The 23,939-nt window shown below is 37.4% G+C and overlaps 1 protein-coding gene across 1 annotated transcript in view; it reads right to left on the bottom strand.

Annotated features, from left to right (window-relative positions):
* Nucleotides 1-8,189: 8,189 nt before the first annotated feature.
* The window catches only part of LOC149968963 (uncharacterized), a 33,898-nt gene continuing 18,148 nt past the window's right edge, over nt 8,190-23,939 (bottom strand). The window contains exons 3-5 of the mRNA XM_090169673.1: nt 17,047-17,434; nt 12,621-13,276; nt 8,190-8,611 (exon numbers count right to left, since the gene is read on the bottom strand). Coding sequence (XP_090025799.1) covers nt 8,288-8,611; nt 12,621-13,276; nt 17,047-17,434 — 1,368 coding nt within the window. The 3' untranslated portion in view covers nt 8,190-8,287. The remainder of the gene's footprint in view (nt 8,612-12,620; nt 13,277-17,046; nt 17,435-23,939) is intronic.

The following is a 23,939-nucleotide window of genomic DNA, read 5'->3' as shown; positions in this document are numbered from 1 at the left end:
AACGCAGCGAAGAGAGGCGAGTAACTGAGGAGAAACTCCAGATTTCGAGACTGAAAAACTGTACTTAGTGATATCCCACCCTCTGCGGCCACAAGCCAGCCTCCCCCGCCGCCTGGGCGAAGACCCCCCTCTTAACCCGCCAAATGCCAACTAATGTTTCTAGGAGCGGGTGATCTGGTATGGCTCATGGATCACGTTACATCGGGATTCAAGTTCACTTATTTATCTGACTTGCCCGTTTCGTCATTCCGACGGTGGTTTTGGTGGCCCAGAAGGGAAAATGGATGGACGCACGGCCCCTTTGACCCCTTTAAACGTTACCCCCATTTACTTGTTGGGGCTTGGGAGGCCGTTGTTTATGGAAGAACGGAAGAAGAATTTATTTAGGTTACCGAGTGCGTAGGAGTTTACCCAACTACATTACGCCATCTAGTTTCGGTATCTTTCGACTAGTAGCGTTAATAAAGGCTGTACCGTCGGTGGGCCCCGAAGAATATGGGCCCGCAATGATTGCGGGATTTGAGAAGTAGCAGAAGTGTATAATATTGCTACATAAGTGTGACACTTCCTCTTCTTCACGTGCAAAAGTTTTACTATTCACAAGACAGACTGCATTACGGGCTTCGTCACCGTTTTGCGTCCGCTTGCTAACGCGTCACACGTAATCAGCTAGGTTAGGCTAATACCCAAGGCACTACCATAGGCTTATGTCATCAAGCGACTTTTAAAGCCAATAATTCAGGTGGCCGGGTTACAATGCGTAGGAGCTCCCTACACTAACTATTACCGTTAACCTCTACAAATTTTATGGAAGGGGAAACCGAAGACCTCGGGGGAAAACTCCTTAAACCAGTAGGGAGAGAGATTGCAAACTCAACGCAGAAGGACTTGTTCCGAGTTTTCACCCAGTGCCACAAGCTGCGAGGCGAAAGTGCTAACCTCTCCACCACCCCAAAGTGACAAACTTATGAAACAATATTATAGACTTATGGAAATAGGGGACCCAAAACACGTTTTGCTGGCGGACCGCAGAAACCTTAGCTACGCCACTGACAAGGAGAGTACCCGAGGTGTTTATTGCCGATTTTGTTCAAAGTCGGGCGTAATGTAGACCTATATGAGGTATGAAATTTCTCAAAAAGGAGACGTTGCACTACCCATTCTATTGCCACGGCAACCGAAAATGTTTTTGACCACTTAAAACAAAAATAATATTTTTTTCCTTATTTTAAGCAAAAATTGTTACAATTTTACCCCCAAAATGTTCCAATTTTCCCAAACTTGATGAAACTTGCCTAAATTACCCATTTCGTGATTTTCAAATTTTTTAAAAATCCCGTGCTTTTTTAAATCGAGATTTTTTGTTTTATGTGAAGAAAAACATTTTGGTTGCCATGGAAAATCGAATGGCTAGTGCAACGTCTCCTTTTGGGAATTTTCATACACAATATAGGTCATAAACACCTCGGGTACTCTCCTTGAACCCTTCACGCCCTCTTTCGACGGAACTATTGACTAATTATAGTGAAACTAAAGTAGCCTATAAAATATTTGTAGTAACATACTGTAAAGTAGTAGTTTCCTAATATTTGAATTAAAATATATTTTTATGCGATTTTTCGTTTTATTCTACTAACAATGTGTTATATCAAATGTTTAAATTATAAAAGTATTTAATTTACTTAACTTGTCATAAAAGGAGAGGATTTAAATATTTAAAATAACCAAAAAATTAGCACGTTTTCGATGATGTTTAACAGTTTATAGCCTTTTGAACTAAGGCTTAACATTTCATTGACAGCCACAGTAGTGTATCAGGTAAAGATTGTTGTTTATCATAAAATTCTAGCTAGTAAATATCTAAGTATTAACAATACTTTCACAGAGTTGATATGAGTATTGCAATAATAATTCATTTACTTAGTATCGAAAATAGATTAAAATCAGTTTGAACCATTGAGTTGGGAATATTAATCTAGAGGTCCAATCAAAACGTCGGATTTCAGTATTTCGCGAAACAAGTTTTTAAAAATAAGAATACGGTCGTCTGCTCCCATCGGCGTCCCAAATAACGAGAAAACGTTATCATTCTACCCGTGGCGCCGTCTATCTCTCAATGGTTCCTTCAAATAAGACGCGTTTTCAAGCAAAAAGATTTTTTTTCTTCAAAATAATGGATGGCGCCACGGGTCATATGATAACGTTTGATCGTCATTTTAGAGCAGACGGCACATTCGTATTTTTCAAAAACTTGTTTCGCGGGGAGCAGATTTGATTGGATCTCTAGATTAATATTCCCAACTCAATGGTTTGAACTCCGATGTCACTAAGCCTAACCCGAGCTCCATGTAAATGTTTTGGGGAAATCTTACCGGAAAATGCAAAAAGGACAGCCAACTTATTGTTTACTTTAGTTTTAGCGAAATTGGTGGTGGGTGACGTAGCAAAAGCTCGTAGAAATATATTATGGAAAGGCATATTAAAACGCCCAAATTAAGACATTTTTCTCCAATTTGGCAATAGCAGACGTTAAATTGTAAGGGGTACTTCGGAAGAACGTGGCACCGGAGCACCACCTAGACGCGCGAATTGACGTTATCTTTAATTAAATAAGGTGTTAGATTAATTAATATAGTTTGTTCAACCTTAAATAGTAAAATAGTTGGTAATCTAAATTAACTAATTTATCAATTAATCTGTAAGGAAAACCATATTTTATAAAATGTCCACCTATAGATGGTGTCACTGTTTAAAGTTAACTTTACGAAGAAAGAGAACCTGAAGGAATAGGGTTCGAAAGCTCTGAGCGCCATCTCTATGTTATGCAGATAACTAAGGCAAAATAATAAAGTTGTTGTCTCCACAGCATAGAGAAGGCGCCTTGGGCGGTTGTTATCCCTTTTGGAGGCGGCGCATCAACCGCGTGACAGCCACTGACGAAATAAAACTACAAACCCGTTAGCTATACTTTTAAATTTTATTTATCCAAGGAAGTTCTACCTATCGGAATTCAAATTGAAACAGTAACCCCATCTGTCGGGGACTTTTTAATGACACAATTACAATTGTTAATATAACAACTATTTCTTACGTCACCTCTTAACCTTTTAAAGGTCACCAAAAGAGGATGCTGCGAGATATTTCAGTCGCAATTAGTCAGTTTTATATTTGTATTAAATAATTTTATAATGGTTTTCCCCAAGTAAGTAACAAATTGTCGATGGTTAAATTGAAGTTTTGGAAAAGATTTAATTTTTCGTAAGCCTTTGCCTAAGTATTATGAAGCTCGAATCGTTAGCTGGAAGTTATATACAGTGCCAAGTGTGTTAGCGGCGAATACGGGTACTTCATTGGGTCTTTAATAGAAAAATGTGTAAGTGAGGGTAAGTACAGTTTGGTGGCGCGGCGTTTACAATTTCAAACCACGCCAGCTGCGTCGATAAACTAGTAGCCGCGAATCCATCTAGCGAGTTATTGGTCCGTGCTGATTTCAAGGGGGGGTACATTGTACCCCTGTACCCCCCGTTCCTACGCCACTGCTCTGACGACGTCATCATTTGGCTATTTTGAAATTTTGCTTCCTTTGCCATAAATAGATGGCACCACGCTCTCCACTAAAGTCGCGTTTTTCGAAGAATCGGATAGATTCAAGGCCATCTCTAATAACAGGGGCCTTTTCATGATACAGGTGCCAATGATAGAGCCGACATTTGCTTTAAGCCATTCTCATATAAAGTGGTATTAAACATTAGCTAAATTTGTGTTTTTGAGTTGGTTTGCCAAGTTAAGTATTTTTTGAAAAGTAAAAAAAAGGCTAATCAAAAGGTTAATCAAAATATTACTCTAAACAGATTTGAGATTTCATATCAAAGTTTTAGTTCCAAAAAAAAACAGAACTATTTTAGATAGCCCAAAAGGCCAGAAAATGGTATCAAAAATGACATAAATCATCTTTTTTATTTGCCCTTAAGGGAAAAGAGTACTGAGATCAATTAAAAAATTATACTTTCTAATTCGAGTCAAATTTCTATGGATTTATAGAAATTCTTTCAAAATGAATTTTTCTGTATAGATCAAACTCTCCTCTAGTGCTTGAAATAATTTTGGTAATTTTTAAATTAATAGTTAATTTGGTAAAATTAATTAATAATAAATAATAATAATAATCAGCTAGGCTAATACCCAAGGCACCACCTTAGGCCTAAGTCATCAAGCGACTTTTGAAGCCTTTTAATTCAGGTGGCCGGGTTACAATGCGTAGGAGGGTGGTGGCAAGCCCTGCTTAAGGAGTAGTTCCGAGCTTTCACCCAGTGCCACAAGCTGGGCTCGAACCCGGCTCCTCTTGCTGCGAGGCGAAAGTGCTAGCCACTCCGCCACCCCACTCATTTAGAAATGTGTTCGAGTTGACAAATCTAGGTAGATGAATAGGAGATTTTGTTTAACTTGAAACTTTCTTGGTAAGATGCAGTATGTTTTTCTCTGGTGGGAGTTGAGGTCCCGCCTTTTCGAATAATAGTCGACAGAACGACAGGAAAATTACTTTCATACATTTTCAAGATTAAAAGAAATTTACTGACTGTACCCTAACCTTTTACGCCTATTTTATAATTCCCTGTTTTCCCTGACCATTAGAAATCCCAGTTTACGTGATCATAAAACAGTGTAAAACACGCTAAAGAGTTGCGTTAGGCTAACGAACATTTTTTGCGTTGACCAATGCCACTATGGTCAACTAAGGCCAATAAGGTAGAATAAATAGAGATCCAAATCCGCCTTCCAGGACCTACCGTTTCGCGGGACAGTATTTTTTGAGTTGGAGAGTAAAGGCTCAAACACACATACGGTTCGCAAGCGATTTCGCCTGCGAATTTTCGCGCACGCGCCCATGCGCCATGACTTCCATTCTATTTAAGTCACGCGACGAGACGCGATTTGCAAGCGAAATATCGCGCGCGAATGCTATGTGTGCATCTACCTTTAGGCCTAGTAAATGAACTTAATCAAATCGTGCTAGCGCCATCTATCGTGTTATTGGAAAACTAAACCTTAACATTATAAATATTTTCTTTTATGACCATGGTTGACTAAATTAATAATTTTTAAAAACAAAAGATCTGCTACTTCATGGTTTATTTTAATTAAAATCACTCGGGAGCTTTCGGACCGAGGTCCTAATTCTTCAGCCTTAACATATTTTGAAAAAGTGTCTGCTTATAGTAACAGATGGCGCCAACACAATTGGATAAAGTTGAAACTTAAGCCTAATTCTCCGACTCAAATAAAATGGGTCTCATTTATTCTACCTCATTGATTAACGCTCACTTCGTGTCAAATTTAACTATTAAAAACAAGTTGTAACCTGTTGAGAAATGTTGAAAGTACAACTGATTGAATCGTTTGAATTTCGGAAATAGAGCATAAAAAAATTATACCTAAAATTCGGACCGATATTGTGGCCCTTAAATAATTATGGAAAAATAATCAATTGGCTTAAATAGATGCTTCAATAAAACATCTTCAAGGAAATCGCCAAGAAGAAATATTTCCGAGAACCAGGACCTGCAAGTTACTGTTTATATAATGCTGGTTGAAATAATGGAAACTTTCACCTGTAAACAGAAAGTCGTGTTTTTATTAAGCTTTAATATGTCAAAAAAAAGCTACCTGGCAAAGAAAATGACTCTTGATTCTTAGAAAATACCGGTACTTTAACAAAATTACTTGATAATCATAAATAAAGGAATTTATTATTAATATTCTTACCTATTTTCGTTCAATCAGAAAGATGTGTATTAAAATTTTATGAAGCAAATTTCGCGCTAAGCCTTGTCATTGAAAGTTAGTTAAGTTTCAAATCGTTGCCAAGGTTTCCCTTCGATAAATTTTTGAGCGGCGGCGCGTGACCAACGTCATAATAACTAAGCCCCTCCCATCCTAGCGACTGAGGTTAGACTACCTAATGCAGTTCGATAATCATGGTACTAAGCATTTATCTTTTATGATTGTAGATGTGCTGCATTCGGTATAGTTTATCTAACGATAAATATTTACAACTTTAAATTTTATTACTTTGGCAAGATATACAAACAGGAACAGCAACAACGGAGTTTCCATAGACCAATCCCACCTTTTTGCGTCATAGCTACTTTTTTGTCGACTATGTCCGGCTACAGATGGCGCTGCGAAAAAACATTTGAACGAAGCTCTCGGGAAATACCGTCGTCTGCTATATAATGGTTCATCTGTTTCTCGAGAGATGGCACTTTGATTTTATCTGCTATGACAGGATTCACTTCAACAACGGATGTTCGCTTTCCTTTAACAATAATAGGGTACGACCACTGCTACGCCGCATGACGTCACCCACGTCTTTCCCGCAGAGAGAAAATCAAAACAGAAACAAAATGGCGGCCATGGCCGAAGCTACGCGGTGGTATTGCCATAAGTTAGTAATGAGGTTCCATAAGTGTGTCAATTGAAATAATTACTATAGGCTGATGTAAAATTGAGGTCATTAGAGATAAAAATAGGCATTTTAACAGTTAATTATCACACTCCGGTCCTACGCCTTGGATCTCAGGTCTAATCATGAATATATTCATTTTAACCATGAATATCAAACTATATCATTATTCTTTCTAATATTGTTTTTATATTTTTTCTCTATATCTAATTCTTGTGTTGGTATTGATAATCTTGTTTTGTATTATTTTATTTTGTTTTATGTTATTCTTGTCTTCGACAATAAAGTATTATTATTCTAATATTTGTTGTTAATATTTTTAGCTGTTTTAGTTCAATCCAAAAGATGCGTATTAAAATTTTACGAACAAAACTTTAGCAACAAAACTAGCTAAATTTCAAAACTTTGCCAACGTCATAAATAACGAAACCCCTCCTATCTTAGTGCCTGAGTACAAATTGCTAAATGCAGTTCGATATTCAAGGCTGAAATGTATAGATTAATCGGCCAATGACTTGGTTTGACAAAATGACTTTCAGCATAAGTGGATAATAAACATAAGTATGACACTTTCTATTCACTCAATGCATTTTTTAATGATAGTCTGTTTCACCAATGACAACGTAAAAAATTACGTACCGACGGACTGACAACTCTCCGCTAACTGCTCCTAGTATTTGGAGGAAGTACGGAAAATCGCCGCCGGTCCACCGGTAGCCTTTTCGATGGACTAGCCAAGGCCTATTGAAAATTGAAAATCTTTCAAAGGTCTAAATAACGCTTACTTTTGGAAAATAATGATGCATTTTTGAATCGGAAGATAAAAATAACTATTATAAACACTGGCTCGTATTTCTCGCCAACAAACTAAGCAACTATTTTGCCAACGCAAAGAGTAGGAAGGGACGATTTTCCTGTTCGGAAACTTCCTATTTCGCAACCACTCCACGACAGACTATCATTAACCGAATTCATTCTGTGCCATACCAAGAATGTATTGAAGTTACTAAGAATATTTCAGCATAGCATTAACCCCTGGTACCATCCTCGCAGCTTTTGTGGAGAAAGTTCGTCTGCATTTAAGAGGCATTCAAGGTCATACCATATAGCAAACTTGAATGGGAAAGCAGACGAATTTAAGCTACAAAGGCTGCGAGGATGGAAATCAGAACCCTGTAGTCCAATATTCGTAGTAACTTCAATACATTCTTGGCCATACTTTTGGGGTGGCGGAGTGGCTAGCACTTTCGCCTTACAGCAAGAGGAGCCGGGTTCGATTTCAGCTTGTGGCACTGGATGAAATCTCGGAACAACTCCTCCTGCTTTGAGTTTACAAGTTCTCTCCCCACTGATTTATAGTTTCCCCCGAGCTCTTCGGTTCCCCCTTCCATAAAAACGTCTTTAGGTTACCGGTAATAGTTAGTGTAGGGAGCTGTTGGCTCGCGTGGCATGAAGGGCTTGCCCCCACCCTCCTACGCATTGTAACCCGGCCACCTGAATTAATGGCTTCAAAAGTCGCTTGATGACTTAGGCCTAAGGTGGTGCCAAGGGTATTAGCCTAGCTGATTATTATGTTTATTATCCACGTATGTGCTCAGTGATAACTAACAGTCGGCAGATAGCAACTGACACACTTATTCAATTATAAACGTACGGTATTACTTTTACAAATCTAATTCTTAAAAATTGACGCGAGGTAAAATACAATAATTGTCTGTTCGGGTCGTCTTCTCTCTGGAAAACGACTCCTTAAATTAATTTACACAAAATTGAAAATTTACAAAGAAATCACAGATGGCACGATCAGAGTTTTTCCCGCCGTTTTCATTTGGCGAGATTGGAGTCGTCTTGGGGAGATGGTTTTGGCGCGCAAAAGGAGACGCCGGAGCCGCTCGGGACGGACAGACAGAGCGGAGGCGAGTTGCAGTTCTGGGAGAGAGAAGCGGGGAATCTTTGGAAGCCGGCCATGGCAGCCCAGCAAGTGGCCAAGGCCGCGGCGGCGACGGTGCCGCTGATGGACGTTGGCGCCGAGGGACTGCGGGCGTTCAGGTCGGGCGTCTGCTGCGCCGAAGGCAAGATGAAACATCTTCCCGGGGTCACCAAATTGAAGAACGATCGGTTGTCCGCCATCGACGAGGACGAGGACGTCTGTATTTAAAATTAAGTGGTCTTAATATTACATATTATATAAGTAATATAATACACGCCATTTTATGAACTTCAGATAATATCGCAATAATATTAGTACCCTAAGTAACATAATAACGGAAGTTTATGAACTTCAGATAATATCGCAATAATATTAGTACCATAAGTAACATAATGCGGAAGGTAATGAACTTTTGATAAGATCAGAAGTAAGCGAATATCCAAAATTTTATAAAAACAAAATAATATTAATATTAGTAATGATCTTCTGATAATAACAAAATATTCGTATTAGTAATGAACTTCTGATAACGGAATAATATTAAAATAAGTAATGAACTTCTGATAACGGAATAATATTAAGATAAGTAATGAACTTCTGATAACGAAATAACATTAAAATTAGTAATGAACTTCTGATAATAACGGAATAATATTACTATTAGTAATGACCTTCTGATAACGAAATAACATTAAAATTAGTAATGAACTTCTGATAATAACGGAATAATATTACTATTAGTAATGAACTTCTGATAATTACAAAGTAATATTACTATTAGTAATGAGCTTCGGATAATAACGGAATATCATTCCAATTAGTAATGCACTTCTGATAAAAATGGAATAATATTCCATTTAGTAATGAACTTTTGATAATTACGGAATGTTCCAATTAGTAATGAACTTCTGATAATAACAAAATAATATTACCATAAGTAACATAACAGCTATGTATTAATTATTTTCTTTGGATACAGAAAACAGACTATATTAGGCGACAAACCGTACCTATCCGTTATCGCTCGGTATCGTAACTTATTTCTAGTATAACTGCGACGTAATAAATAACCTTTTCGTGCCAGCTAGGAGTAACAAACACAACACCCCACACAAGGAGAACGCAACCCGTCAAAAGTCGTGGATTTTCTTGTGTACGTTTTTCATTGGCTAGACGCTTGAGCGCCTGCTGCCATCGGAAGGGGAAAATTCGGAAATTGTCTTCCCCCCCGCCCGTAAAACGTTCAGCGTAAAGGCTGGTGACGCTCGTCCAATGAAATTCGTACACAACCCTTCGTTAGCGTGTTTAAGGCTAGCTGCGTTCTCCTTGTGTTTGTTGCTCCTAGGTGCCAGGGAGATCCCGAACTGTCTCAACATAGTAAATATGTAAAAATAAATGTACATTATTGATTATACAGAAGTAACAAAAAAATTAAATATAATTTTCAATGTTCACGCTCTTTTTGTCATCGGGATCCGTGTTCGTTCAATAATAAAAAGTGTCTCATGACAATAATTTATTAACTTATGGTACTACGATTAAAACTAATTCGTGTTTCTTCTACTGGTTAAAGTAGCAAGGATTACAAAATACCACGATATTTTAAATTTATTGTTTGAAATTAATCGGATAGATGGCGACAGCTTCTCCGTAGACGAGTATTTTAAGCACTTTCAATTGCTAGCCTAAACTAGAAATAAATGTTAGTAATGAAATACAAGGTTTTTCTAGCCTTTGGTAGTGGTATCAGGTAAGGTGGATTTCTTGTAAGCTGCCTTAGTTTCAAAATCAAGTAAATTGCATTTTCTTGGGTTTTTAAAAAAAGCATATCAACGAAATCCCTTAATTGAATATAATTATAATAACCAAGTATGGCACACCGTTTAAAATGGACTGGCAAGTGAACTGAGTAGCGTATTATCCTCCTTGGTAGTAGTATATTTAGCCTTGGATATATTTTACACTAGGGGGCTCTGTGCTAAATTAAACCTGGATTGCGCAATAACTCTAAAAATCATATCGATATTTTTTTGCGAATTGTTATACTTATTGTTATTTTGTTACATTTGGTAATAGCATATGTAACATAATTACTCATAAGTATGCCACTAGCTCTATTTCTTCACTAACGGTTTGTTTCACAGATATTGCGTCATCCGTACCCTACGTAATATTTGACGTCATATTTGATGTCATATTTGACGTAATCGAATCTCAAATGCCGATTATGCCGTCGCGCAATTAGCTCTACTTCCGATAAAACGACGGCCATTATTTTAGTAAACAAACCGGTTTGAACAACCAAGGCTTAGGAGCTAAAATGAACTACAATATAGTGTCAAGTGCTGTTAATGCTATTAATATGCAAATTAATAAAGTTTTCGGAGACTCACGTTCTAAAATAAATTTGCATTGTCAAATAAAAAGTAAGTTTATTGAAAAAATAGTTGAAATTCAGGTTGAGCTTTTCTTGGGCGACTACAAGTTTGGAGTCTTTGCGCGCGATTCCGAGGGGGGATCGAAGTCTTCGTCGAGTAATGTCACCTGACGGCGACGCGCACTCACTTCGCTCAAGCGTCGAGGGCGCGCGGCGCCCCCCCGCCCTATACTAAAAAATGCTATGGGCCATCTATAACGCAACCTAGAGGACAGCACCAAGACTTACGCACCAGGTAAAGTTGGGCGTGGAATGTATTTATCCCTACGAATCTCGACAAGAAGAGCTATGCCTGATACAAAACAACAATGCCTTATAAATAGTGATTCCGCTCCTTGGTTTACTCGCTATAGTAGCAACGTTTACAGTAGGAAATAGACCTATGCCGGAACTATGCCACCTATGCATTTTAGGGAGTAGCACAAAGGAGCTCTGTGCTGAACTAAACCATGAAAATCAGTTCGGTTATAATTTTTGCTAATTGTCATACCTCTATTTGTTATGTTACTTATGCTGCGCGTTAATTAGTCCTTGGACTTAAATTTTCTTAAAAAGCAGACACAGTTTGGCTTGGTAACACTGATTTCGTGGATATTTCATTGAAAATTACCTTTATTTCTATAACTGTGTTCGATGATAGCGTTGCCAACATCTACGATAACTATCGTTTTGTACGATCAAGAATGTATTTATTGCTGATATAGGCTTCGTGCGTAGTTACAGTTTTGGTCATAATTAAGTATCGCCGCCTACCGACCGAGTTTTAAATTACTTATATGAAAGCTGTCTGCTCGTTCAAAATTACCTCTGCACAACAGCTGAAAGTTCAACCGTAAAACTTAAAATTCAAAAGTCGTCTGCTATTTCTTCACATATTTAGTTGACGGATTTTAAGACAGATGGCGCTATTTTTCCTAAGCTCGAAGGCTATAGTCAAAAAAGTAAATTTGGTCTTAACCAACTTGTTAAAATGGGGAAACCAAATCGCGTGACTACCATATCACAGCAAACTTCGATTCGGTAACTCGTGTTCATAGTTGGCCGTGCGACGATAAAGAAAAACATTATTCCTTCCAGATTCTGCAGACAGCTAATTAACTTCCACCTTTTATTACAAGAAGTTTAAAATCATAATAATAATTAGATGAATCGATCCCAATTTAAACCATTATTAGCAAAATAAAATGAATAATAGTTCGTATTTCTTAGGATAGATGGCGCTGCGGTTCTCCATAAAGTCACATGACTACCATATTTTCAGCCCCCCCTGGACTTTATTGTTTCGCCTATTAGAAGATTAGTTTTTCTAACGATAGAAGGTGATTTCTTTTCGCTTTTTCTGGGATTTCGGAGTAGGGTAAGAAGAGTAAGGCTATGACGTCATTTTACTCCGATTCTGTGGTGGCGAATAGTTTTGAGTTGGAGTAAAAACATTATTCCAAAATGGCTGCCTGTTGTCTTTTCTGCAGATAAATTCTGGCTAGCAGATGACAAAATCCGATTTACTCTTTTACACCTACTAGCAACAAACACAAGGAGAACGCAACCCGTCAAAAGGCGTGCATTTCCTTGTGTACAGTTTTAATTGGCTAGACGCATTAGCGCCTGCTGACGTCGGAAGGGGAAAATTGGGAAATTGTCTCCCCCCCCCACCCGTAAAACGTTCAGCGTAAAGGCTCGTCCAATAACATTTGTACACAACACTGCGTTAGCATGTTTAAAGGCTAGCTGCCTTCTCCTTGTGTTCGTTGCTCCAAGCTGGCAACACTGCGTCATAAGCGCACACTTACGATTTCTGTCTGTTCGCCGTTGAGCCGGCTAGAGTAGCCTTGAATGATGATCTGCTCGGAGGCGCTGACCTCCGGGTCCTCTTCTTCGACCTTTTCCACTTCGACCTCTACTTCTTCCTCGACATTATCCTCTTCGTCGGTTGACCTCTGGCGGCGTCCGCCGATGTGGGGCGCCGCCGTCGCTTTGGCCGGCGTCTCTTGGATTCTGAACCATTTGGGCGGCGACGGTTCGGGCTTAGGACGCGAAACCTTAGGCCTCGGCTTCAACAGTTCGGCGATGGTGTAGGCGGCGCCCGGCCGTTTCGCCGTCGTCGGTGCCGCCGCATCCCCGCACCCGTTCTTCCCGGTTTCCGTTTCTTCGCTCTCCGGCTCGTCTCCTCTCAGTTCCCGGCGCTCTACGGACGATTGCGACGAGTCGGCCGTTTCCTCTTCGTCGCTATCTCGGCCGCCGATTCCCGCCACCGAGCGGCGCTGCTGGAAAGCGAAACTCGGCTCTGCTCCTCCGTACGACGAGCACTCGAAGCCTTGCGCGAATTGCGAATTGAGGGGGCCCAGAGCGGCGGCGGCGGCGTTGGCGCCTCCTTGGAACGGGCAAAGACCCGACGCGATGCCGTAATGCTCGATGCGAAATGCCTCTGGACTCCGGACGTATTTTCCTAATGAGAAAAACAACACTAAATATTATTGCAAATCAGTACTCGTTAAAACCTTAGAATGATATTCAACCGTTTTAAAGGGAGTATAAAGTTGCATATTTGTGGTGGATTACCGGGTTTAATTGTCGCCAGATACGTTAATAATAAGTAATTGCGCGTGTAAGCAGAAGATTTTTCGATGTAGGATTAAAGGGAGTACAAAATTCAAAATTTGTGGTGGATTAAGTAACTTCACACCTCTACCACTGGCGCTAATTACGTTAATAAAAAGTCGTTTCGTGTTTTAAAAGACTTTTTGGGATAAAGAATTAAAAGGAGTATAAAGTTACCCATTTTTTTCACATTTCTACCACGAGCTTTAACGGAAGCTAGGATATCTGGCTCTAGTTACATTAAATACACGTTATAGTACGTTTTAGCAGATAATTTTCGATTTAGGTTTAGAGGGAGTATAAATATTTAAGGGAGTGTAAAGACTAAAGGGAGTAAAAAGGTTAAAGGGAGTAAAAAGGTTAAAGGGAGTATAAAGATTAGAGGGAGTAAAAAGATTAAAAAGAGTATAAAGATTAAAGGGAGTATAAAGATTAAAGGGAGTATAAAGATTTAAAGGGGAATTTAGATTAAAGGGAGTGTAAAGATTAAAGGGAGTAAAAATATTAAAGGGAGTATGAAGATTAAAAGGAGTATTAAGATTAAAGGGAGCATTAAGATAATAATAATAATAATAATAATAATAATAATAATAATAATAATAATAATAATCAGCTAGGCTAATACCCAAGGCACCACCTTAGGCCTAAGTCATCAAGCGACTTTTGAAGCCATTAATTAATTAATTAAAAGGAGCATTAATATTAAAGGAGATTAAAGGATTATAAAGATTAAAAGGATCATTAAGATTAAAGGGAGTATAAAGATTAAAGTAAGTATAAATATTAAAGGGAGTATAAAGATTAAAGGGAGTATAAAGATTAAAAGGAGTATTAAGATTGAAGGGAGTATAAAGATTGAAAGGAGAATTAAGATTAAAGGGAGTATATAGATTAAAGGGCGCATTAAGATTAAAAGAATCAAAAGATCAAAAGATTAAAAGGATAATTAAGATTATAGGGAGTATAAAGATTAAATTGAGCATTAAGAATAAAGGGAGTATAAATATCAAAGGGAGTATAAAGATTAAAAGGAGAATTAATATTAAAGGGAGTATAAAGATTAAAAGGAGCATTAAGATTAAAGGGAGTATATAGATTAAAGGGCGCATTAAGATTAAAGGGAATATAAATATTAAAGGTAGAATAAAGATTAAAAGAAGCATTGATATTAAAGTGAGTATAAAGATTAAAAGGAGCATTATTATTAAAGGGAGTATAAATTTTAAAAGGAGCATTAAGATTGAAGTTAGCATTAAGATTCAAGGGAGTATAAATATTAAAGGGAGTATAAAGATTATAGGGAGCATTAAGATTAAAGGGAGTATAAATATTAAAGAGAGTATAAATATTAAAGGGAGTATAAAGACTAAAGGGAGTATAAAGTTCCATATTTATTGTCTCACATTAATAGCTATAATTAACTAGTAGAACGCATGCCTAAGGGCGGGTTTTCATTCGTAAAAAACTCCCCAACGGTGAGCGTTGACGCCAAAAAAATATACTAGGTCTGACGGGGATTTTGGGCATCGACGCTTACCGTCGCGGCATTTTCGGCCTCTTTAAAACCAGCCTTAATAGACCAATCTTTAAATTCCTATCTGGAGCTGCCCGACCAAAGAATTTAGACCCCAGGAATGGAAACTGCAGCTCCATCTAGTATAATTTGCTTGTCTCCAAAGGCAAACCTAGGTTGACGGGCTTATTTCCGGTTCTATTGATTCGCCTAGCCGGAAGCTCTCCCGTCAACTCGAAGCCGAGACATTAACGGTTTTTCTTTCGATTCCTGGGGTCTATATTCTTTGGCCCGACCCTTAACTAAGGGCAAGAATGTATTGAAGTTACTAAGAATATTGGACTACAGGATTCTGATTCCCATCCTCGCAGCCTTTGTAGCTTAAATTCGTCTGCTTTCCCATTCAGGTTTGCTATATGGTATGACCTTGAATGCGCCCTAAATGCAGACGAACTTTCTCCACAAAAGCTGTGAGGATGGTACCAGGGGTTAATGCTATGCTGAAATATTCTTAGTAACTTCAATACATTCTTGCTAAGGGCTATCAATAAAGTATTTATTTATACTGCGAGAAAATTACTAATCTGAGACTTGGGGTGGAAATACGTCACTTTTAGGGGGGAGGGGTTTACTGCTAGAGCACGAGTGGGATTTGAGAGTAGCGCTAAAAATCTTCTGAACGTACAATTCGCCCTAATTAAATTAATTAATTCTTTATATTATATATTTCATATCCTAGTGTAGAGCTTGTAATTCCGTAAACTATAGTTTTCTCTGTTATACATCTGAACATAAGTAAGATAACACATGTAAGTATGACAGTCTGTCGCATAGAGATTGCGTAACCGGAAGTTTCGTATAAAAAAACTCGTAAAGAGAAAATACGTTTAGAAATAACTAGCTTCAGTAACGAAGCGAGTAATCGATCCGGCAATTTGAACAAGCTAGGACTATTATCGCAAGTAACAAAATAGAAAAAATATGACAATAAACGTATGAAGACTTCCTTAGACTTCGTTTAAGAATTGCTCCTGGTGGCAAAAATGATAAATTCATTGACACACCCATTAGGAACATAATAGCAATATGTATGAAACCTCCAATTGTTTTAATGCTAATTTCCTGACTTTTTTCGACATCGACCTTTTCCCCAAGGTCCGAATTTAGGCATATGTTGAGAATTAAACTTAGATTGCGCCATAGTTTTAAAAACAGTTTGGTAAAATATTTTTCTAATTGACATACTTATTGTTATTATGTACCTTATGATATATCATAAACACGGAAGGTCATATTTCCTTTAAAGCAAATGTCGGCTCTATCGTTGCCTCCTGTACTATGATAAGGCCCTTGTTATTAGAGATGGCCATGAATCTATCCGATTCATCGAAAAAACGGCTTTACTGGAGAGCGTGGTGCCATCTATTAATGGCAAAGGAAAACTAAAATTAAAAATAGCGAAACGATAATTTCGTCAGAGAAGCGTTTATAATTGTTATAATTAGACAACTTATACTCTTAGTAGATTTTAACCTAAATTATCATATATAAAATATATTGTTAAAAATGACTATAATTTATGTTATTGACAAATTTACAAAAGAGCCAATCAATGCGAGGGGTACTTATAAGTCCCGCCTCTGGGGTCAAAATGAAGCTTAACTATCTTGTTTTGAATTCGCAATAGCGACATCTGTTGCAAAAATACAATAGGCGAAACTATAAAGTAAATTTGGTCTTAACCAACTTGTTAAAATGAGAAAACAAAATCACCATTTCACAGCCAACTTCGATTCGGTAACTCGTGTTCATAGTTGGCCGTGCGACGATTAAGAAAAAAAAATTATTCCTTCCAGATCCTGCTGACAGCTAATTAACTTCCACCTTTCTATTACAAAATGATTTAAATAATAATAATAATTATATAATTTAGATGAATCGATCCAAATTTAAACCATTATTAGCTAAATAAAATGAATAATAGTTCGTATTTCTTAGGATAGATGGCGCTGCAGTTCTCCACAAAATCACGTGACTACCCTCTTTTCCGCCCCCCTGGACTTTATAGTTTCGCCTATTGCTTTAGGATCTCCGTAATCACTCACCGTTGGAGGAACTGAGGTCCATCTCGACCCCCTGATAGTTTTCGAAAGCGTGTTGCGCTTCGAGCATCGCCGCCGCTCCCCGGTTGGCGGCGCCCTGTCCCGGCGTCAGCAGATACGCCGTGGCGGGGGCGGAGCCGGAGGGGGAGGCGGAGCAGGAGGAGCCGGGAGAGTGGCTGCTCCTCGGCTGCGAGTCGGCGGGTGGCGCTCCTTCGGCGGCGCCGTTGCCGCTGTTGCGCAGGATGCGGTTGATGGAGGACACGCTCGGGATGGACTCCTCGTCGCAGACCCTCTGCGCCCGCAGCAGGTCGCGGATCTCCCAGGCGAAGATGGAAGGGTTCTCAGCCTTGTACCGCAGAATGCGACGGATCACGTGAGGGGTCGCCACTTGCTGCTTAAAAGACACCGCGGAAAAGGTAAAAACACAACGATAAAATTGACACAGTGGGCCATATCCTCTCGTTATTCTATTTGCCTAAATTATAAACAATTCGGTAAAGGAGGACACGCGACGACCAAACCGGTGTTTGGATAATATATTTACGTCAAACTCTCATTACTTAGGATAGGTCCAAAATTTCATACCATAAGTACCTACCATAAGTTCATAATTACCTAAAATAAGTTCATAATTACCTACCATAACTCCATAATTACCTACCATTAGTTCATAATTACCTACCCTAAATCCATAGTTACCTACCATAAGTCTCTAATTAACTACAATAAGTCCATAATTACCTACCAGGACTCTATAATTAACTACAATAAGTCCATAATGACCTACCAGGACTCTATAATTACCTACCATAAGTCCATAATTATATACCATAAATCCATAATTACCTACAATAAGTCCTTAATTACCTGCCATAACTCCATAATTACCTACCATAACTCCATAATTACCTACCATAACTCCATAATTACCTACCATAACTCCATAATTACCTACCATACTCCATAATTACCTACCATAACTCCATAATTACCTACCATACTCCATAATTACCTACCATACTCCATAATTACCTACCATAACTCCATAATTACCTACAATGACGCGTCAGTGACGAAGGCAGATTCGGTTTGAACACAAACTTTAAAACAATAGGAACTGTCATATTTAATGTTGTTATGTTAGTTAAGCCAAAAGTGACATACTAGCCCAAAAAGAGTCAATGTAATCGTTTTTGAAATGAATGTAACACGCGAAGTAAAGGTTGCGAGGGGAGGAGGGAGGGTATTCATTGGGGAGGGAATGAAGTTCAACAGTAGAGACAAGTGTCACCTGGTGAGAGCTTCGAGTACTAAGGAAGCACTGGGGAAAGCGCCAGGTCCGTCGACAAAAATACACTATTGGGGAACGCTAGCAGGCTTGTGAATTTTTTCCTACCCGACGGAAACGCTACCGCCATCTATCTACTTTTTAATAACAACACGAAAGAACAAACCAAAAAGGATGCGCACCTGCCACTCTAGCCTAGCCTTCTATGTGGTCTATCTTGATGGCAGTATTCAGTAAATCTTAAAGCAAGTGTCAGCTCGACGTGAAGAAGCTCTTTTTTCAACAGATGTCGCTATCATCGTAATCAAAACAAGATAGTTCATCTACATTTAGACCCAAAAGGCCGGTACTACCTCCGGCGTTGATTGGCTCGTTTGTAAATTGGTCAATTACACAAATTACAGTAATTTAAAAAAATATTTTTACATGGGATAAATAATTTAGGCGGAAGTGCACTAAATAGAGTATAAGTGGTCTAAATATAATGCTCTTCATTCTACAATGGCTCTCTGACGACGTTATCATTTCGCTATTTTGAATTTTAGCTTCCTTTGCCATCAATATATGGAACCACGCTCTCTACTGAAGTCGCTTTTTTTCGAAGAATCAGATATATTTGTGGCCATCTCTAATAACAGGGGCATTGTCATAATTTAGGTGGCAATGATATATCCCACAATTGCTTGCATTGGAAAGAATAGTCTCTGATAGAATGTGAAATATAATCTCAGCAGTCTTCTACTTCATAAAAAATTAAAATTTTATTTTTCAGAAAATATAAATATATAGCTTTTAATTTAATTTTTCATATGAAAATAAACGTTAAAAATTCTATTTATTTACAGCAACGCCCTCTGCAATCTGGTGACTGATGTTTCAAGTTACATCAGAATTATTGTTTACACGGTCGCTCCATTTCTCTTGTTACAAAATTCCTCGCCTATGTAACTCTTTGTAAATTATAATTTACAGAGCACATGGCGCCATCTATCGTTAGGAAACTGTTGTTTCACCGTAGAAACATAAGATATAGATTGGTTTAGTTATAAATTTCTTTACAAGTATTACTTATCTTTACTTATTTCATAGTTAAAATATATCTCAAAGGGAGAGTAAAGATAAAGTTCCATATTAATGGGGGAGTACCTTAGAGGGAGTATAAAGTTCCATATTAATGGGGGAGTACCTTAGAGGGAGTATAAAGTTCCATATTTATGATGGGATAGTACCTTAGAGGGAGTATAAAGTTCCATATTTATGGGGTAGTACCTTAGAGGGAGTATAAAGTTCCATATTTTTGGGGTAGTACCTTAGAGGGAGTATAAATTTCCATATTTATGGGGTAGTACCTTAGAGGGAGTATAAAGTTCCATATTTATGAGGTAGTACTAATCTTAGAGGGAGTATAAAGTTCCATATTTATGGGGTAGTACTATTCTTAGAGGGAGTATAAAGTTCCATATTTATGGGGTAGTACTATTCTTAGAGAGAGTATAAAGTTCCATATTTATGGAGGAGTATTTTAGAGGGAATATAAAGTTCCATATTTATGGAGTAGTATTTTAGAGGGAGTATAAAGTTCCATATTTATGGGGTAGTACCTTAGAGGGAGTATAAAGTTCCATATTTATGGGGTAGTATCTTATAGGGAGCATAAAGTTCCATATTTATGGGATAGTATCTTATAGGGAGTATAAAGTTCCATATGTATGGGGTAGTATCTTATAGGGAGCATAAAGTTCCATATTTATGGGGTAGTACCTTAGAGGGAGTATAAAGTTCCATATTTATGGGGTAGTATCTTATAGGGAGCATAAAGTTCCATATTTATGGGATAGTATCTTATAGGGAGTATAAAGTTCCATATTTATGTGGTAGTATCTTATAGGGAGTATAAAGTTCCATATTTATGGGGTAGTACCTTATAGGGAGTATAAAGTTCCATATTTATGGGGTAGTATCTTAGAGGGAGTATAAAGATCCATATTTATGGGATAGTATTTTAGAGGGAGTATAAAGTTCCATATTTATGGAGGAGTATTTTAGAGAGAGTATAAAGTTCCATATTTATGGAGGAGTATATTAGAGAGAGTATAAAGATCCATATTTATGGAGGAGTATTTTAGAGAGAGTATAAAGATCCATATTTATGGGGTAGTATTTTAGAGGGAGTATAAAGTTCCATATTTATGGAGGAGTATTTTAGAGAGAGTATAAAGTTCCATATTTATGGAGGAGTATATTAGAGGGAGTATAAAGTTCCATATTAATGGGGGAGTGCCTTAGAGGGAGTATAAAGTTCCATATTTATGGAGGAGTATTTTAGAGAGAGTATAAAGTTCCATATTTATGGAGGAGTATATTAGAGGGTGTATAAAGTTCCATATTAATGGGGGAATACCTTAGAGGGAGTATAAAGTTCCATATTTATGATGGGGTAGTACCTTAGAGGGAGTATAAAGTTCCATATTTATGGGGTAGTACCTTAGAGGGAGTATAAATTTCCATATTAATGGGGGAGTACCTTAGAGGGAGTATAAAGTTCCATATTTATGATGGGATAGTACCTTAGAGGGAGTATAAAGTTCCATATTTATGGGGTAGTACCTTAGAGGGAGTATAAAGTTCCATATTTTTGGGGTAGTACCTTAGAGGGAGTATAAATTTCCATATTTATGGGGTAGTACCTTAGAGGGAGTATAAAGTTCCATATTTATGAGGTAGTACTAATCTTAGAGGGAGTATAAAGTTCCATATTTATGGGGTAGTACTATTCTTAGAGGGAGTATAAAGTTCCATATTTATGGGGTAGTACTATTCTCAGAGAGAGTATAAAGTTCCATATTTATGGAGGAGTATTTTAGAGGGAATATAAAGTTCCATATTTATGGAGTAGTATTTTAGAGGGAGTATAAAGTTCCATATTTATGGGGTAGTACCTTAGAGGGAGTATAAAGTTCCATATTTATGGGGTAGTACCTTGTAGGGAGCATAAAGTTCCATATTTATGGGATAGTATCTTATAGGGAGTATAAAGTTCCATATGTATGGGGTAGTATCTTATAGGGAGCATAAAGTTCCATATTTATGGGGTAGTACCTTAGAGGGAGTATAAAGTTCCATATTTATGGGGTAGTATCTTATAGGGAGCATAAAGTTCCATATTTATGGGATAGTATCTTATAGGGAGTATAAAGTTCCATATTTATGTGGTAGTATCTTATAGGGAGTATAAAGTTCCATATTTATGGGGTAGTACCTTATAGGGAGTATAAAGTTCCATATTTATGGGGTAGTATCTTAGAGGGAGTATAAAGATCCATATTTATGGGATAGTATTTTAGAGGGAGTATAAAGTTCCATATTTATGGAGGAGTATTTTAGAGAGAGTATAAAGTTCCATATTTATGGAGGAGTATATTAGAGAGAGTATAAAGATCCATATTTATGGAGGAGTATTTTAGAGAGAGTATAAAGATCCATATTTATGGGGTAGTATTTTAGAGGGAGTATAAAGTTCCATATTTATGGAGGAGTATTTTAGAGAGAGTATAAAGTTCCATATTTATGGAGGAGTATATTAGAGGGAGTATAAAGTTCCATATTAATGGGGGAGTACCTTAGAGGGAGTATAAAGTTCCATATTTATGGAGGAGTATTTTAGAGAGAGTATAAAGTTCCATATTTATGGAGGAGTATATTAGAGGGTGTATAAAGTTCCATATTAATGGGGGAATACCTTAGAGGGAGTATAAAGTTCCATATTTATGATGGGGTAGTACCTTAGAGGGAGTATAAAGTTCCATATTTATGGGGTAGTACCTTAGAGGGAGTATAAAGTTCCATATTTATGGGGTAGTACCTTAGAGGGAGTATAAAGTTCCATATTTATGGGGTAGTACCTTAGAGGGAGTATAAAGTTCCATATTTATGGGGTAGTACCTTAGAGGGAGTATAAATTTCCATATTTATGGGGAAGTACCTTAGAGGGAGTATAAAGTTCCATATTTATGGGGTAGTACCTTAGAGGGAGTATAAAGTTCCATATTTATGGGGTAGTACCTTAGAGGGAGTATAAAGTTCCATATTTATGAGGTAGTACTAATCTTAGAGGGAGTATAAAGTTCCATATTTATGGGGTAGTACTATTCTTAGAGGGAGTATAAAGTTCCATATTTATGGAGGAGTATTTTAGAGGGAGTATAAAGTTCCATATTTATGGGGTAGTACCTTAGAGGGAGTATAAAGTTCCATATTTATGGGGTAGTACCTTATAGGGAGTATAAAGTTCCATATTTATGGGGTACTACCTTAGAGGGAGTATAAAGTTCCATATTTATGGGGTAGTATCTTATAGGGAGCATAAAGTTCCATATTTATGGGATAGTATCTTATAGGGAGTATAAAGTTCCATATGTATGGGGTAGTATCTTATAGGGAGTACAAAGTTCCATATTTATGGGGTAGTACCTTATAGGGAGTATAAAGTTCCATATTTATGGGGTAGAACCTTAGAGGGAGTATAAAGTTCCATATTTATGGGGTAGTACCTTAGAGGGAGTATAAAGTTCCATATTTATGGGGTAGTACCTTAGAGGGAGTATAAAGTTCCATATTTATGAGGTAGTACTAATCTTAGAGGGAGTATAAAGTTCCATATTTATGGGGTAGTACTATTCTTAGAGGGAGTATAAAGTTCCATATTTATGGGGTAGTACTATTCTTAGAGGGAGTATAAAGTTCCATATTTATGGAGGAGTATTTTAGAGGGAGTATAAAGTTCCATATTTATGGGGTAGTACCTTAGAGGGAGTATAAAGTTCCATATTTATGGGGTAGTATCTTAGAGGGAGTATAAAGTTCCATATTTATGGGGTAGTATTTTAGAGGGAGTATAAAGTTCCATATTTATGGAGGAGTATTTTAGAGAGAGTATAAAGTTCCATATTTATGGAGGAGTATATTAGAGAGAGTATAAAGATCCATATTTATGGAGGAGTATTTTAGAGAGAGTATAAAGATCCATATTTATAGAGCAATATTTTAAAGGGAGTTTAAATTTCCATATTTACGGGCCTTTATCTTATAGGGAGTATAAAGTTCCATATTTATGTGGTAGTATCTTATAGGGAGTATAAAGTTCCATATTTATGGGGTAGTACCTTATAGGGAGTATAAAGTTCCATATTTATGGGGTAGTATCTTAGAGGGAGTATAAAGATCCATATTTATGGGATAGTATTTTAGAGGGAGTATAAAGTTCCATATTTATGGAGGAGTATTTTAGAGAGAGTATAAAGTTCCATATTTATGGAGGAGTATATTAGAGAGAGTATAAAGATCCATATTTATGGAGGAGTATTTTAGAGAGAGTATAAAGATCCATATTTATGGGGTAGTATTTTAGAGGGAGTATAAAGTTCCATATTTATGGAGGAGTATTTTAGAGAGAGTATAAAGTTCCATATTTATGGAGGAGTATATTAGAGGGAGTATAAAGTTCCATATTAATGGGGGAGTACCTTAGAGGGAGTATAAAGTTCCATATTTATGGAGGAGTATTTTAGAGAGAGTATAAAGTTCCATATTTATGGAGGAGTATATTAGA

The sequence above is a fragment of the Leiobunum rupestre genome, chromosome 1 (assembly GCF_980474605.1).
Source record: "Leiobunum rupestre chromosome 1, qqLeiRupe1.1.hap1, whole genome shotgun sequence".
NCBI classification, from domain to species: Eukaryota; Metazoa; Arthropoda; class Arachnida; order Opiliones; family Sclerosomatidae; genus Leiobunum; species Leiobunum rupestre.
Note: the sequence above shows the minus strand (reverse complement) of the source record. Positions and strands in the feature narration are given on the sequence as shown.